Source organism: Heteronotia binoei, chromosome 18, assembly GCF_032191835.1.
Source record: "Heteronotia binoei isolate CCM8104 ecotype False Entrance Well chromosome 18, APGP_CSIRO_Hbin_v1, whole genome shotgun sequence".
NCBI lineage: Eukaryota > Metazoa > Chordata > Lepidosauria > Squamata > Gekkonidae > Heteronotia > Heteronotia binoei.
Window position 1 is genome coordinate 7,623,893 of NC_083240.1, and position 17,895 is coordinate 7,641,787.

A 17,895-nucleotide genomic window follows, 5' to 3' on the forward strand; every position below is an offset into this window, starting at 1 on the left:
ATAAGTCAAGGTTGGCCAAACTTGCTTAACACAAGAGCCGCGTAGAATAAACACCAGATGTTTGAGAGCTCCAAGACATGAATGTCAGATGTTTGAGAACCACAAGGAAGGAAGGAAGGAAGGAAGGAAGGAAGGAAGGAAGGAAGGAAGGAAGGAAGGAAGGAAGGAAGGAAGGAAGGAAGGAAGGAAGGAAGGAAGGAAGGAAGGAAGGAAGGAAGGAAGAGGGAGGGAGGGAGGGAGGGGAGGTACAAAGAAAGCAACTTCAAATGCATTCTCCAAGCCCCCAAATGCCTTCTCCAGGCCGGCTGACAGAGGTTGGTGGGGGCTTCAAGAGCTACACAATATGTTGAAAGAGCCACAGATTGGTCACCTCTGTTATAGGACCTTGACAGAAGGATTGGAACTGGAATTGGGCTTGAACACTGGTCCAGATTCTGCATGGTACAGAACAAAGTAACTGCAGCATCCAGAGGCGGGTTTGGCTAGGGCTGGAGTGGATGAGGCTGCCACATGGATTCAGGAGACGGGATAAAGAGGCAGGCAGGCCAGACCAAGGCAAGGGAGTTGCTGTGGCACAATGGAAGAGTCTCTGCTTGGCATGCAGAAGGTCCCAGATTTAATGCCTGGTATCTCCAGTTGAAAAGGACCAGGTAGGAAGTGGTGCGAAAAACCTCAGCCTGAGATCCCGGAGAGCTACTTGCCAGTCTGAGCAGACAATACTGACCTTGGCGGTGGACCAGTGGTCTGATTAAGTCTGAGGCAGTTTCACGTGTGTTTGTGCATGAGACACATGAGCAAGGGCTGATCCGGAAGAGTTTATAGTCAGCCCTGTTCAGAAGGGATGGGTTCTATCCCTGGGGAATGGAGCCACGCTGGGACTTGGGGGTCAGGGGAAGGAAGACGTTGCCACGCCTTCTCTCCCCTCCCTTTGCAGCATGGAGTGGGTAGCTTCGCACTGACCAGAGAGTCGCTGGATCAAGTACCAGCAGATGCAAAGGTGCCCTGACTGTTCAACAGGTAGAGAATTCCCCAGGGCCAGATTTGCATTTGCCCTTCAAGCGAAAAGCGCTTCTCTTGTTGGTAATTTAGCTAAAATCAGCTTTTGCCAGCTCTAGCAACTGCTCAGCTGCTCAGTTGGGACACTGCTCTTAGAAGACCCTGGGAATAGAGCTGCTGCCGTGGCAAGAGCCAGTTTGGTGTAGTGGTTAAGTGTGTGGACTCTTATCTAGGAGAACCGGGTTTGATTCCCCACTCCTCCACTTGCACCTGCTAGCATGGCCTTGGGTCAGCCATAGCTCTCGTATGAGTTGTCCTTGAAAGGGCAGCTGCTGGGAGAGCCCTCTCCAGCCCCACCCACCTCACAGGGTGTCTGTTTGTGGGGGAGGAAGGTAAAGGAGATTGTGAGCCGCTCTGAGACTCTTTGGAGTGGAGGGCGGGATATAAATCCAATATCTTCTTCTTCTTCTTCAACCGGGACCCCCTGATGGTCACGAAGGGCGTTCTGGTCTTTTGCTCTTTTTGGTGTTCTCCCTCTGACTCGGGCTGAGTTGTTGCCTTGATGAAGCTGGACAGGAAGGGATGACCTGGCAGCTGTATCTTCTGACCTGCACGAGCCATCAATTTCTTCCAGCTGTGTTGGGCCCGGTTTCAGATCGATGCAGTCTGTGTAGGCTCAGAGGCATTTCCTTTCAATCCCAAGACTAAGCCCTGGACAAATCCCGACTGTGAAAATTTAAGACCTGCTGAAACGTGGGAGGGGAGGGGAAGAAAGCAGCTCCAAACGACTTGGATTTTCCCTTTCCGGAGGTTTTTTTTTTTTTTTGCCGTTTCAAGGAACCCACCCTGACGAAGCTCTCCCGGGAAAGAGAAGGATTTGGGGCGGGGGAGGGAGGAGGGGGGAGAAGAGCTGCACTTTGGCTGACCTGCCCCACAAAACCCCCAAAGCAGGCGAAGCGTGCTGGAGATAGATCCGCCAGGAATGCGGACATGGGAGGGGTTCGGCTCCGCCAGTCGGCAAAGGAAACTTCCCAGGCTCTGTGTGGCCTGGAGAGAAGCCAGGTGACTGGCTGAGCGATCGTTCCGCTGGAGGAGCCAGACATGGGGCCGGTGGGGGGGGGGAGGAGAGGGTAGGGAACAAACGAAGCTGCCCGTCCGCCCCTGGCAAAACAGGCCCTCTGTTCCTTGAATGACGCCTTAGCTCTGTCGGGGCAAATTCCGGTCACTGCTTCGCTACCGACATGTGATGCGATGTGATGGATTTTGCGCTGGCAGAAAAGGCGCTGCCGACCTTTGGTCCAACCAGTGCGTGCCAGGGTGCGTGATGCGTGAATGCAGGCCAGACCAGTTGCCAGTCTCCAGGTGGGACCTGGAAATTGTTTGGAATTACAGCTGGTTTCCAAACTACGAAGATCAGTTCCTTGGAGACAATGGCTCCTCTGGAGGGTGGACTCTGTGGCATTATAGCTTGCTGTGGCCCCTCCCTTACCTAAACTCCACCCTCCTCAGGCTCCACCCCTCCAAATCTCCAGGGATTTCTCAATCCCGGCTGAAGTCCCTCCTCCTTGGCTGTACCCCCAAATCTCCAGGAATTTCTCAACCTAGAGCTGGCAACCCTATCTGTAGGATTACCCTTTCCCAAGGGTTGTTTTGTAGAAAAATAGGGGGTAGAGGTCATTAGCATATGCCACCCCCACCACCAGCCAAAAGCAACCCAATTAGAAAGGAGAGCCCCGGGAGATGGGCTTGCTAGAGATCAAGCCAGCCCAAGCAGGCCTCGCTCTCCTGGGGCTCTCCTTGGCTGCCACCCCCCTCAGTCAAAAGGGCCAGCAAGCCACCTGCCACCCAAAATCACATAAGAAGTGGAGAAAGGGTGGTGTGGGCTTCTCCAGGGGTTAATGAGGGCTGCTGGGGTGTGGCAAAGCCCCTTCTGGCAGGCTGGCTGGCTGCTCACCTAATCCAGGGATCGTTATGCAGCTGCACCTCCTATTCAATGGACAAGGTAGGTGGGGAGGAGAAGGGGGAACCCTCAGAAAGGTTCAGGAGCTGGGCTCCTGTGAGCTCCTGCTGAATTCAAGGCCTGCCCTTTCCTCCAGCTGATTCTCCCCAGGCCCTCTTGCCTTCAGCTGGGAAATTCCTGGTCTTGAAGGGGGAAAAGGAAAGGTCCCCTGTGCAAGCACCAGTCGTTTCCGACTCTGGGGTGATGTTGCTTTCACAACGTTTTCACGGCAGACTTTTTGCAGGGTGGTTTGCCATTGCTTTCCCCAGTCAGCTACACTTTCCCCCCAGCAAACTGGGGACTCATTTTACCAACCTTGGAAGGATGGAAGGCTGAGTCAACCTGAAGCCAGCTACCTGAACCAGCTTCTGCTGGGACTGAACTCAGGTCGTGAGCAGAGGGCTCCGACTGCAGTACTGCAGCTTTACCACTCTACACCATGGGGCCATCTTGAAGGGGGGAAGTGGTTCAAATACAGTCCACAGTTTCCCCCCTCTGATTCTTCCCTATGGAGATCGAATTCCCTGCCTCTTTGTTAGCATTACGTGAAAAACCCAAGTTTGGGAATCTTGCAGAGATTTTTTTTTGTTTATTTGTTTCAAAATCAAATATTCTTGAGACAAATTATAACCTTTATTTAAAAAAATAAATAAAAGCCAGGCATACGGAAAGCAATATGGAGCAGAGACCAATTAAAAGCTGCCATTCAATTGTGGTGTGGGCGGGAACTGAGAAATCAAAGATGATCAAAGCAGCGTCAAGCAACGCAGCACTATCGATACAAAAGCAGAGGTTTGAAAAGAGGGGGGGGGGGAGAAATCACATCTAGGGGGATAATTATTCATAGAGTTGCCAGCTCCGGATTGGGAACTACCTGGGGATTTTGGTTGTGGAGCCTGAGGAGGGTGAGTTTTGGGGACCTCAGAATCCACCTTCCAAAGTGGCCACTTTCTCCAGGTGAACTGATCTTTGTCTGTTGTGATCCCAGGAGATCTCCAGCCACCACCTGGAGGCTGGCAGTCCTAATTTATGCAAAAGGTTGAGGAAACAAAAACCTTGATGACAGGCACCCATGGGACTACCTGAGTTTCAAGGTTTTTGGGCCACCACAGAAAAGATCCTGTCTCTGGGGCCACCCAGCCCCAAAGACAGGGACTTTTCAGTGGCAGCACCAAGCCTTGCTTCAAACAGTGGGGGTGCAAAGAGCAGAACTGAAAAGGGTCTCAATGCCAACTCTCCCCCCCCCCACCACTCACATAACTTGTTTAGCTGTGATAATCGTAAAGCTACCACTCGTAAGAGCCAGTCTGGTATAGTGGTTAAGTGTGCGGACTCTTATCTGCGAGAACTGGGTTTGATTCCCCACTCCTCCACTTGCAGCTGCTGGTATTGCCTTGGGTTAGCCATAGCTATCGCAGGAGTTGTCCTTGAAAGGGCAGCTGCTGTGAGAGCCCTCTCAGCCCTCTCACAGGGTGTCTGTTGTGGGGGAGGAAGATAAAGGAGATTGTGAGCCGCTCTGAGTCTCTGATTCAGAGAGAAGGGCAGGGTACAAATCTGCAGTCTTCTTCTTCTCTGGAATCCGCACACCATTCAAGACTTATTCATGAGCCCTCTCTGTGCAGAGTTGGTCCCTTCTTTCTTTCCCTCCTAGATGCCACTTAGGTGTGATCCATCACCTTCTTAGTCTTATCCAGGGTGGGAATTCTGCCGTTCCTGCAAATTACGGATTTCCTAATCAGAGGATGCGAAGATGGCCACCATAGTTTAGATGTCTTTAGGAGAAGGATTATTCCAGATTCACGAGGGAAGGAAGGATCTTTCAAGAACTCTCAGCCAAAATAGCTAAATGAATCCCAGCTGCTGAGTTCAACCAACACGAAAGAGCTATTCACTTTTGTGCTCTGGCTGGAACATCCAGGGGTTAGATAGACTTTAGTTTGATCCTTCGGGGAGTTGTGGTGGTGGTGGTAACAAGCAAAACAGGTCCAAAAGGGAGGAGACAGGTCCTTTGTCCCCAAAATAATTTTATGACTGTGGGGAGACAGACCCAATGGGCAGAAAAGATGGCAGAACTAAGGCTGAATAAATGTGTTTAGAATTTGTTTCAGTCGGGTATGTGGAATAATCCAAAAATGGCAGAGGGCGGGGCCTTTTTTTGTAGGAAAAAAACCAACAGGAACTCATTTGCATATTAGGCCACACACCCTGGCATCAGCATTGTTTCGCATGTAACTTTTTTTTAGAAAAAAAAGACCAGCAGGAACTCATTTGTGTATTAGGCCACACACCCTGACACCACACCAGCCAGAACTGCATTCCTGCTCAAAAAAAGCCCTGGGAGAATGGTATATTGGGAGGGAGGGACGGAGGGAGGGAAGGAAGGACAGACGGACGGACGGTGGTCATATGATGGTGTTCTGGGAGTCGTAAGAACATAAGAGAAGCCATGTTGGATCAGGCCAGTGGCCCATCCAATCCAACACTCTGTCACACAGTGACCAAAAAACCCAGGTGCCATCAGGAGGTCCATCAGTGGGGCCAGGATACTAGAAGCTCTCCCACTGTTGCCCCTCCCATGCACCAAGAATACAGAGCATCTCTTGCCCCAGACCGAGAGTGCCAACAATACTCTGTGGCTAATAGCCGCTGATGGTTTACCCAATCCCAGGTTTCCAGCTCTGGGTTGGGAAATGCCAAGGAAGAGAAAGAGTAGAAGAGTTTCGGTTGGCTGATCTGGTGTAGGGCTGCCAACCCCAGATGGGAAAATTCCAGGAGAGGACAGAGGACCGATCTCTGTAGTGTGGGGATGAGTTGTAATTCCAGATCTTTTGGAGGGGGGCCTGGAGGATGGCAACCCCGCCGGAGGGATGGTGTAATGGTCTTAATGAGGATAGAATCAGGTGGGTCTCTGTGCTAGTCTGAAGCAGCAGAACAAAGTCTGAGTGGCCCCCAACCAAGTTTTATCCTGGCTATAAGCGTTCCTGTGCATGCGCGCTGGAGCGTGGCTTACACCCAGAATGAAACGCAGTTGGTCTTCAAGGTGCAGCTGGGCTCAAACTTGGTCTTAATGAGGATCTCACAAGAACCATACTGTTTTTACGTATTTCTTATCCCTCCCCTCGGACGCCTCCCTTGCGACCAAACAGCTTCCTGCGCCGCTCTACCGACAGCTGTTTGCTGCCGGGAAAAGGCACAACCGCAGACGGCGTGCACAGAAATCCGGCCTCGGCAGGGTTAATCCCCATCCCTCTGCCCCCCTCCCCTCGGCCTTGTGCGCTCCCGCATCTGGCTGCCACAGTCGGTTTTTTGTGTCAATAAGGTAAATCAAGGCTGCTTTTGTGCGAGCTGCCGAACTCTTCCGAAGAGGCTGGGCGGAGGGGAGGCTTGGAAAAAAAGCAGGTAAGCAGCAGGAGCTGTGGGGTGTGTGTGTGTTTGGCCGGTCGGTCGCCTGGGTGAGAGCCAGGCCGACTGAGCAGGGCGGAGGGGAGGGGGGGGAGAGGCAGCCCAAAGGACTCCCGTCTCGAAAAGAACAAACTGCAGGTAGATTTATGGCGTCTGCCTTTCCCGGGAGTCAGGCAATAATGCATGTTGCGGGGGGAGAGCTGGGATGGAAGCGGCTTGGCATGGTGCTAAAATTCCATTTCAGCTTCCTGTCAGGAGCTCCGCGGGGATTAGGTCAGTTGGCGGATGCAGCGGCAAGAATAATTAGCCACTGCAGAATTCAGCCATTAGCAGGGAGGTGGAGAGGCGGGAGCGGCCCCGCCGGCAACTCTCCGGTTCATTTAGGAGGGTGGCAGGGCGCAAACGAGCCCCCGCCGAGGTGTCTTGATGAGGCCGGGTGGTCCAGCAGAGCTCCGGAGGCAGCTGGGCGGGGATGTTTTTGAACTGATGAACGCCTAGGAAGAAGCAGGGGGAGGGGATGCACCTATGAGCAGTTAGGGGCCGTGCGTTTGGGCTCCCCAGCCGGTGGCAGTCCAAGAAGAGCCACTCCCTACCCTGAGACCTTGGAGAGGTGTTGCCAGAGCTGGATTAACAATTAGGCCAAGTAGGCACTGACCTACTCCCCCCTGGTTGACTCTCCCCCCTAGTTTCCCCCCTGCTTGCACCCTCCCAATCTGCACAAGCAGCCAGCAACTGAGCTGCTCTTTGCCCAACTTGCCATGTGCGGCTGCTGCCGGCGTTGTCGCCAAGTTTGCCTCTCCCTGCCTCTCCCCCGCAGCTTAGTCAAAGGGGCTTTTTAAGGTGCCTGCAGCTGGGCAGTGGGGTGGGCATTCAGATTCTGGCATAATTTGCGAGGGGCCCCCAAGATTTCAACTGCCTAGGAGCCTCCACAGGGTTTAATCCGGCACTGTTGCTAGGAAGAGCGCACGGTGAGAGGGTCAACGGTGCCAAGATGGGTGAATTAACATGGGTAGATGGTACTGAGCTAGGCAGGCCAGCAGTCTGGCTCTCAGTTTATGGAGGGGGCCAGGTTTGCACGCGGCGCAGAAAAGGAGCAAATGGGGCTTGGAATGTCAGCATTCTTTTTTAAAATTGTAGGCTTCTTGTCTTTATGATTCAGAGATCTGTGTTGAAATGTCAGGAGCCCAAAAGGCGGCTGAAAAACATTCCCGTGGGGCGTGGTTTCAGCACATCGCATTCTTCCCTGCCCCACTTGGCAATGAGGCAATTCTCTGACAAAGTAATAAAACGTTCTGCTCCTCCAGTCATTCACACAACCCCCGGGGAGCATCTTCAACAACGGCTGTCATCCATGTAGAGCCTCCATGTGCAGAAGCAGTCTGTCTCCAAATACCAGATGCTGGTGCTAGAAAACAGGGTGCGGAGCACTTGCTTGCAGGCTTTTCCAGAGGCCTCTGGTCTGCCTCACTGGAAACAGGATACTGGGGCAGGCAGACTTTTTTGTCTGGTCCAGCAAGGCAGCTGTTAATAAGTTCCTTTTTATAATAACGTAGGAGTAAACGTGACCTTGATAACATTGAGAGACAACAGTGAGCCTGGATTAAGTTTGTCATTTAACGTTTCTTCCGATATCCGTTTAATATGCTCATCGTAAAAGACCAGTGTTGCTCCACTGAGCATCTAAAAACCACAGGGAGGGGAGGGGAGGAGAGATTCCCTCCCCCACTTTCATCAGAATTCTAACTGGGAATCCTGGCAGAGGAACAACATATAGGGCAGGGCATGTGGGGTGAAACTAGGGTTGCCAAGTACAGTTCAAGAAAAATCTGGAGACTTTGGGGGTGGAGCCAGGAACAAGGGTGTGACAAGCATAACTGAGCTCCAAAGGGAGTTCTGGCCATCACACTTAAAGGGATTGCACACCTTTTAAATGCCTTCCCTCCATTTGGAAACAATGAAGGATAGGGGTACCTTCTTTTGGGGCTCATAGAACTGGATCCCCTGGTCCAATCCTTTTGAAACCTGGAGGGTATTTTGGGGAGAAGCACTGGATGCTATGCTGAAAATTTGGTGACTCTACCTAAAAAAAAAAACCCAGCCCCCACCAGAGCCTCAGATATCTGCAGATCAATTCTCCATTGTACCCTATGGGAATTGGTCTCCATAGGGTATGATGGAGTGCCCAGCAGATATTTCCCTCCCCCACCCCCCGCTTTCCAATGACCTTGAAGAAAGGTCTCCAAACCTAGGTGAAACAGAAGATGCAGGAAGGGTTTTAAGTCTCTCCCCTCTGAATTGCACCCCCCCACACACACACATACACACACTGTTCCTGTTATGTTGCTGAATGCTTGCCTCATCTCCTCTCGAGACAGCAACAAGGAAGGGAAAAGGTGGTATTCGAAAAGAGGTGGTAGAGTGAAGTGTGTAATACTAGTTCAGACTCCCTCTTGGCTGTGAAGCTTCCTGAGTGACCCTTAGACCAGTCACCAGCTCTCAGCTTATCCTACTGCACAGGGTTATTGTGAAGATAAAGGCGAGGAGGGGACTTCCAGAGGCCCCTGGAGGATAAAAATGCATTCCCCTTAACCAATCCCCGTTATTTTCAGTCGGCTGCCCCTCTGTAAGGGCACTCTTGATCTGAACCACTCTTCCTCTACAGCCTCCTCTCCCCACCCTGTTTCCCCCTCCTCCCTGATTCTGGAGACCCAACTCATTCGCACGCCTTTGACACAGGGCAGAAGATATGGGGTTAAAAATGCAAAGCACCGCTTTAACAGTATAATGTGTAACCTCGTAATGACTTAAAGTATTGATTATTTGAAGGCCATTAGCGCTTATTGTTAAAGAAAAGTCGATACTTTTAAAGCCTCGTGAAGCATTTGTCTCCTTCTTAAAGGACATATCAAATTTAGCAACACGCCGTTAAACCCTGCTAATACCTTGGCGGGGGCATGCACACGCCCATGCAGATGCATACAAGAGCAGCGAGTGATGACTGTTTCCTTAGCGTTTGTCAATCGCCCTTTGAGCGCAGATGCAGAATCAGACCAGTTTGCTGCAGATTAATTAACGCAGCTTAATCATCATCCCCTTAGCTTTATAATCATGAAATCTCCAAGTCAGAGGAGAAGCCTCACTGAGAGTCCCCCCCGCCCATTTTGTAACTCAGCTTTGCATTATGTTCTTGCTCTGACTCTCTACACATCTGACTGATATGCATTCTATGCTTTTAAGTTTTGGGTTTTTTTTTTTTTTAAAATACAATTTATTCTGCAGTGCAACTTGCTTTGCATAATATATACTGGTTTTGTAGGCGTGCCGCTGGGCTTCCATTTCTCAGCACTGCACAACCATTCTGAGCTGCCCCTCTGGCTTTGGAGATCTCAGCAGGCTTCCCCTTTGCACTTCTAGATTCAGGACGGACAAAGGGAAATACTTCTTTATACAATGAGTGATTTAAAATGTGGAATGTGCTGCCAGATGATATACTGATGGCCACAAGCATAGATGGCTTTAAAAAGGGATGAAATAGATTCATGGAGGAGAGGTCTGCCGGTAGGCTACTAGCCCTGGTGATTGAGGAGAACCTCCATGCTCAGAGGCACTAATCCTCTGAATCCCAGAGCCAGGAGGCAACATCAGGAGAGGGCCTTGGCCTCTGTGCCCTCTTGTTGACCCTCCATAGGGACTGGTAGGCCACTGTGTGAGACAGGATGCTGGACTAGATGGACCCCTGGTCTGATGTAGCAAGGCTCTTCTAATGTTCTAAGAACATAAGAACATAAGAGAAGCCATGTTGGATCAGGCCAACGGCCCATCAAGTCCAACCCTCTGTGTCACACAGTGGCAAAAAATGTTATATACACACATACACTGTGGCTAATAGCCACTGATGGACCTGTGCTCCATATTTTTATCTAAACCCCTCTTGAAGGTGGCTATACTTGTGGCCGCCATGGAAGCCTCAGCCTCTCTGCCCTGTTGTCGGCCTTCCAGAGGAACTGGTTGGCTACTGTGTGAGACAGGATGTTCTTATGAAGGCCTCGGTCTCTATGCCCTGTTGTTGGCCCTCCAGAGGAACTGGCTAGCCACTGTGTGAGACAGAAGGTTGGTCTAGATGGGCCACTGGTCTGATCCAGCAGGGCTCTTCTGATGTTCTTATGAAGACCTCAACCTCCATGTCCTGATATTGGCCCTCCAGAAGAACTGGTTGGCCACTGCGTGAGACAGGACGGTAGGATAGATAGCCCATTGGTCTGATCCAGTGGGGCTCTTCTTATGTAAACTTGGAATCTTATGGTGTGTTCAAGCATATCTGAGCAGTTGGAATCTGAGCACTTAGGATCTTACAATGAGTTCAAGCATATCTGAGCAGTCGTAAAAGTCAGAAACTTGTTTTTTTGTTCAGCCTCTGCCAATAGAAGGGAGAGAGGCTTGGCTCAGTAGCTCTGCTGTGTGATTGAGAGAGCCTGGAAAAACAAGCTCTGCCTTCTGCCCTGTTTCCTCCCCAAAGGAGGAACCTCAGCCAATAGAGAAAATAGAGGTTTTGTTTTGAGGCTCTTGTGCAATTGAGCAAGCCTGGCAAAGCTGTGATGTAGAAGGAAGCAAGAGAGGTAGAGGGAAGCAGATGACAGCCAGTTGCTTGGGGGCCTGACAGCAGCCCTCTGGGAGCCTGATTCGGCCCCCAGCCCGCATGTTTGACACCCTTGAGCTACAATCTTGCTTGTTCCAAGTCCAGCTTTTCCATCTGTGCCTTTTTAACTCCTCTGAACTCCGACTGCTGCATCACCTTCTCTAGTTCCATGGCGACAGCCTCCTCCTCTCTCTCTCCCACCCTCCAGAACATCTTATCTCACTCGCAATCCCATCAGGCCCTGGAGCCACGAGATGGATCAATGCACCCCTGAAGGAAGAGAGAGCAGCCAGTGCAGTACACGGTGTTTGAAGCCCAAAAGTTCATGCAGGAGAAGAATCGAGATTCAGCTTGTGTCTGCACTGTTCCAACTTTCCCCCCTTTAGGGAGAAAGGTGGGGTATCAACAAATTAGATAAATAATAATAAATAAAACTTAGCTCTCCACCCCATAATTGCTGAGCAGTCGGGTTAGAGCGGATAAAAGGAAATACTTCTTCACCCAAAGGGTGATTAACATGTGGAATTCACTGCCAAATTCACGTGGAATTCACTGCCAAAAGAGGTGGTGGTGGCTACAAGCATAGCCAGCTTCAAGAAGGGATTGGATAAACATATGGAGCAGAGATCTATCAGTGGCTATTAGCCATAGGGTATTGTTGGAACTCTCTGGGGCAAGTGATGCTCTGTATTCTTGGTGCTTGTGGGGGGCACAGTGGGAGGACTTCTAGTGTCCTGGCCCCATTGATGGACCTCCTGATGGCACCTGTTTTTTTTGGCCATTTTGTGACACAGAGTGTTGGACTGGATGCGCCACTGGCGTGATCCAGCATGGCTTCTCTTACGTTAATTCGTTAATGGAAACATGCCCTGAACTGGATAGCCTGATCTCATGAGATCCTGGAAGCTAAGCAGGGTTGGCACGGGCTAGTATCTGGATGGGAGACCACCAAGGAAATCCATAGTTATGACGCAGATGCAGGCAACAGCAAACCACCGCTGAATGTCTCAGGAACCACCTCTGAATGTCCCTGGCCTGGAAAACCCTGTGGGGTTGCAATGAGTCAGTTGCAAAATAACCGAAAGCTAGTCTCTGCTTTATATCCAGTTGTTTGGTGGGTGTTGAAATGGTACCCTACTAATACCTCCCTGGAGAGCTGATCTTCTCCATTAGAATGACAACATGAGGCAATGAAGATGGGAGAAGAAGCTGTCAATTTGACATACGGAAAGGGGAAGGGGGAGGTTGATACCTGTGGAGCTGAGATTTGGGGGAGTGGGATGCAGTGCAGGATAGTAAGCTGAGGGCAAGAGGGGGCAGGCTGTGCCAGGCAGATTAGGAGAAAGAAGGGAGGGCTATGGCATGTTGCCGCTGGAAGTGGTGATGCCACCATACCACTATCTCCCAATCAAGCATGGTGCGGTGGTTAAGAGCATCGGACTTGCAGCTGGGAGTCCCAGGTTCGAATTCCCACTTGGGGTTACAGGACCTTGCTGGGTGACCTTGGGCCAGTCATACCCTCTCAGCCTAACCTACCTCACAGGGCTATTGTGAGGATAACATGGAGGTGAGGAAAATGACCATGAACTCGCTTTGAGTCCCCACCGGGGGAGAGAAAGGTGAACTAAATAAGTCTCCTTTCTCCATCTCCCCACTTACCATGTTGGGGGGGGGGTGTTGCCGGCGCCGCTCGGCCAGAAAATGGTTAACCGCCACTTGATTTCCTAAATTGCTTCCTCTAAGCCGAGCCACACATCTCGCAGGCTCGTCTCCCCATGATTACAGCTAATTACGATCGAGCGGGACCCCTCCCAGCCCCCGTCATGCCGCTTTAATTGTCCGTTATTCATCCACCAGGCTGTCCGGCGTGGCAGAGCACTTGGCAGTCCGGCAACCGAGGCCTCGGCTAATTGTGAGGCCTCGGGGATTAGGGCAGGTGATTACACACTTCATGGTGTAATTACATAAGCATCGCTTGGCTGCTACCCCGGCGCTGAGCCCCGAAGGTCATGCGCTGCGTTACCTGAGATTAATTGGCGCTGCCACTGAAGTGCGAGGCGCTGGCGGAGCGGTTATACGATTAGCATTAACATTTCAACAGCGACCGATCGATCCATGGCTCTCCTCCAGACACCGGGAGCCGTGCAATTAGTTTAGAGGAGAGCTCCAGAAGGAAGGAGGGGAAGGAAAGGCCAAAAGCTGGGCCCGAGAAGTGCAGGGGGGTGGGGAAGAAGGGGGCTGCAGAGATGGACAGAAAAAGAAACCAAGGTGGGGTGAAGCAGGCGGAAAGCTGGGGAGGGAAAACTAAACCCAACAGGGACAGTTGGGGAAGAGAGCTGCTCATTGGGGTGAGGGGGGATTTAATCCCCCTATTATATTCCCCCCCCTACAAACGCAGCATTCGCATTGCCTCATTAGAACGAAAATTCTGTCCTTCCAGTTTTGCATAACCGTTGTTTTTTTCCCTGTCGGTGTGATTGGTGCGAATTGGCCGGGTTATTTTAATTACTATATATTGTAAAATGGCCCAACGAGAGGTAAAAATTTCAGCCAGTCCTCCATTCCCAAGAAGGTGCTGTTCCCTATAAGTGCTTAATATTCATAGTGCCGGAGGCCAAATTCACTCCACTGAGGTAATTGGTGGCCAGCCCGCTTCATTCACGTTGGTGGGGGTGGGGAGGGAGCCGTCCAACTGTCACCACAACAGCACCTCTCGCCCACACACTGCCTCGAAACTTCTCAGAATGGTCAAAGCAAGGGCCAGCTAGGGCTTGTGATGGGAATGTCGGGTTTCTCCAAGTTGCCTGAGGAATCTGCCGTTATTGGGAACCTCCTTTTTTTCAGAATGTTCCGGAAAGAGCAAGCCAGCAAGCACGAAGCATATTTCCTTTCCTAGGAGGCGAGCAGGGATCCTGAACCACACCCCATTCCCCCTTGGCTCATTACATGCAACTAATGCAGGCTTTTTCTTCAGCCATTAGTAACTCCCCAGCCAACGTTTCCTCGGTCCAAATTAGCCCTCAGGAAAGAGCTTTCGGTAGGAAGAGAATTGGAGAAACTGGGGAGTTTGGCCTGCAGTTAAGTCTCTTTCCTGAAGTATTAAAAATCAGTTTGGCTGCACTTATTAGCGAAGGATGTTGGTAGGGGATGAGCAGATGTGCCCTATTTTGTGGTTTCTTATATTACTTTACTTTTGTGTGCGTGTGAATGGCTTTCCATTCTCTTCACTGATGTGTTTGTGTTGCATATGCACATTGTATGGCTTTTATATGATATTTGTATGTTAAATGTACATTATTTCTATATATTTAGTATTTTAGTAGTAACACTGGAAAGCCCTGACCTGAGTGGCCCAGGCTGGCCTGATCTCTTCAGATCTGGGAAGCTAAGCCGGGTCAGCCCTAGTTATGATTTGGATGGGAGACCTCCAAGGAAGTCCAGGGTCCCTACACAGAGGCAGGCAATGGCAAACCACCTTTGAGAGACAGTTTGGTGTAGTGGTTACGTGCGTGAGCTCTTATCTGGAGAACCAGGTTTGATCCCCCACTCCTCCACTTTGGGTCAGTCATAACTCTGTCAGAGCTGTTCCTCTCAAGAGACATTTCTGTCAGAGCTCTCTCAGCCCCCAGGGTATCTGTTGTGGCGAGGGGGAGGGGAAGGAGATTATAAACCCTTCTGAGACTCCAAGTGAAGGGCGGGGTATAAATCCAAACTCCTCTTCTTCTAAATGTCTCTTGCCTTGAAAACCCCATGAGGTTACCAAAAGTTGGGTGGGATTCGGTGACACTGTCCATCACCAAAGTTGTAAAATGTATATATTTTATGAGGAAAATCCAGGGCGGGCAAACAGAAACACGAGTTCAGTTTGGGTTGAAATTTCAGGGGTGAGCAATGCAAAATCATTTGTAGGTGTACTCAGGGGTGGAATTCTAGCAGGAGCTCCTTTGTATATTAAGCCACACCCCCTGTTGTAGCCAATCCTCCAAAAGCTTACAAGGCTCTTTTTTGTAAGCACTTGGAGGATTGGCTACATCAAGGGGGTGTGGCCTAATATGCAAATGAGTTCCTGATAGAATTCCACCCCTGGGTGTGCTTCACCCTTTGGGACATGAGAGAATCTGATTTGAACAAGGGTTAGCCCTGTATATCCCCAGAGAACAGTTTGAAGGCACAGAATGACGAGAAGTGGTGGTTTAGCTGGCTTGAAGACAGGCAAGAACCCACATGTATGCTGCCCTGAGCTCTCCAAAGGAAAAAGCAGTTTATAAGTTTAATAAATAAAATGAACAAATGGCAATGAGAGGAATTAATATTGGGCATGGACTAGTGGGAATCAAGAGTGTGGTTGGCCCCGGTAAAGAAGCTATAACGGGGTGGCCAAACTGTGACTTGGGAGCCACATGTGGCTCTTTCACACATACTGTGTGGCTCTCAAAGCCCTCGCTGCCCCATCGGCTGACTTGGAGAAGGCCTTTCTCTCTCAAAATCACTTCTCCAAGCCAAGCCAGCCAGCGGCTTGGAGAATGCATTTACGGTAAATTTAAAGTTGCTTTCTTTCCACCCCTCCCCATCTTCCTTTCTTCCGACTCTCAAACATCTGATGTTTATTCTGTGTGGCTTTTAAGTTTGGCCACCCCTGGGCTATAACAGAATATGGGTGGTGGGGCAGGTGCAGAGATCACTTCGGCTAACATTCAAGGGATGGGTGAGAAATTCGGCACTACTTTGCATTCTTGTCGGTTCCTGCAATCTGACATTACAACCCGAGGGTTTTCTAGGCAAGAGACATTCAAAGGCAGTTTGCCATTGCCTGCCTCTGCATGGTGACCCTGGACTTCCTTGGTGGTCTCCCATCCAGGTACTAAGCAGGGCTAAATCCTTCTTAGGGCTAAATCCAAGCCCATTGCCAGGAATACCTGCAAGCAGCTTTAACGGCTGAACTTTCTTGCCCATCAACACAGATTCTGCCTTGTTTTACAGAACTCTTCCCATCTTCCCAAGAGGAATGTTCAATGTCCTCTCTGTTTTTTCTCTTCCAGGGAGATGTCCCATCCACCACCTCTCCTGTCACCTCAAAATGCTCCCCATATTGCATTAGGCCCTCATTTGAGACCCCCTTTCCTAGGGGTGCCGTCGGCTTTGTGCCAGACGCCGGGTAAGTGTACTTCGTGGTGCTGCTGGCTGCAGGACACGGGGTGGTGGGGGTGGTGATGGTTATTCCTCCCCGTTCAATGAGGCTTGTATGCAATGTTCCCTCTAAGCTGTGGAGTCTTGCGAGCAAAAATTCTACTTCATGAGCTACTGGCATTAAAGTTGTGAGCAAGCGATTTGCAGTGCTTTTTTTGTAGAACAAGCCCAGCAGGGACTCATTTGCATATTAGGCCACACCCCTGGTGTCACCATTGTTCTACACAGGGCTTTTTTGTAGAAAAAGCCCAGCAGGGACTCATTTGCACATTAGACCACACCCCCTGGCACAAAGCCAGCCGGAACTGCATTCCTGCTCAAAAAAAGCCCTGGCGATTTGGCTGCTGCATAAACCAGTTTGCTTGGGGGCCGTCCTTCCTGAGCTAAGACAAAAATGTGTGAGCCGGGGGGCTAAAAAACTGTGAGCTTGCTCACACTAACTCAGCTTAGAGACAACACTGCTTGTATGTCAGATCTTATATCTTCCGTTACATAGAGGATTAGATTTTTCTACCGATATGTCTTACTGTTGGGATTTGCAGATTCCCCGCCTGAAGCCATGAAAGAATTAACTGTTCGTTTATGCATGCCGATGTCTTAGCTAGTTTAAGGTTAGAGGCCCAATAGCAAAGCCTGCACCTATTTGCCACCAGAGCTAGGAGACAAATTGCATAATCAGTTAGCATAGGGGATCTTCAACTGGGTAATCAATGCATTGGGGTTGGACTGGAGAGTAGAGATTGGGTTTCAGCCTATTGTTCTCGTCTCTCTCTAGTCTTTCTTCACACAAGGTTTAGAAACAGTAGTCAAACAGGATGCTAATTCCTGTATTGTTTTGTTGTTTTCCATTCCCAGTAAAGTTCTCCCTTATTAGCAAGTAAAGTCTTTATTTCTTTAATCTCTGCTATGGTCAGGGCTTTTTTTGTAGCAGGAACTCTTTTGCATATTAGGCCTCACGCCCCTGATGTAGCCAGTCCTCCAAGAGCTTACAGTAGGCCCTCTAAGAAGAGTCCTGTAAGCTCCTGGAGGATTGGCTACATCAGGGGTGTGTGGCCTAATATGCAAAGGAGTTCCTGGTACAAAAAAAGCCCCGGCAGTGTTTGAATACCTAACGCTTACCCCAGCCATGTCGGCTTGCATCCTGCACCCCTTCCAGAGTGCTTATTTATTTATTATTTATTTATTACGTTCAACTTATATCCCGCCCTCTCCGCAAGCGGACTCAGGGCGGCTTAAGACATCATGTCAATACAGTTAAACCACTAAAACATATCAAACCATAATTTACATATTTCAATTTTAAAAAAAACATATTACAATTTTTTAAAACCATTCTATGGTGCTGCATTCATACAATATAGGCGGCATTGAATTTCCGAACAGTGATCACCAGCGTTCTATGTGATGTCCGGTGGCAGCCCTCTTTCCGTCAAGCATCGAAGGCCTGCTTGAACAATTCGGTCTTACAGGCCCTGTGGAACGCAGACAGATCCCGCAGGGCCCTTATGGCTTCCGGAAGGGTATTCCAAAGCTCTGGTGCTGCCACCGAAAAAGCCCCAGATCTTGTGCTCAAATGAGCCCTAGGGACAATAAAATGTATAAATAAAATGTATTATTATTAAAGCCAAAAATAATTTTAGCTGGACACATGCAAAAAGTCCTAGGTCCAATCCCT

The 17,895-nt window shown here is 50.1% G+C and overlaps 1 protein-coding gene across 1 annotated transcript in view; it reads left to right on the forward strand.

Moving 5' to 3' along the window:
• SAMD11 (sterile alpha motif domain containing 11) overlaps positions 1-17,895 on the forward strand; it is a 226,145-nt gene that overhangs the window by 178,833 nt on the left and 29,417 nt on the right. The window contains 1 exon segment of the mRNA XM_060259593.1: positions 16,014-16,188. Within this exon segment, the coding sequence (XP_060115576.1) occupies positions 16,014-16,188 (175 nt within the window).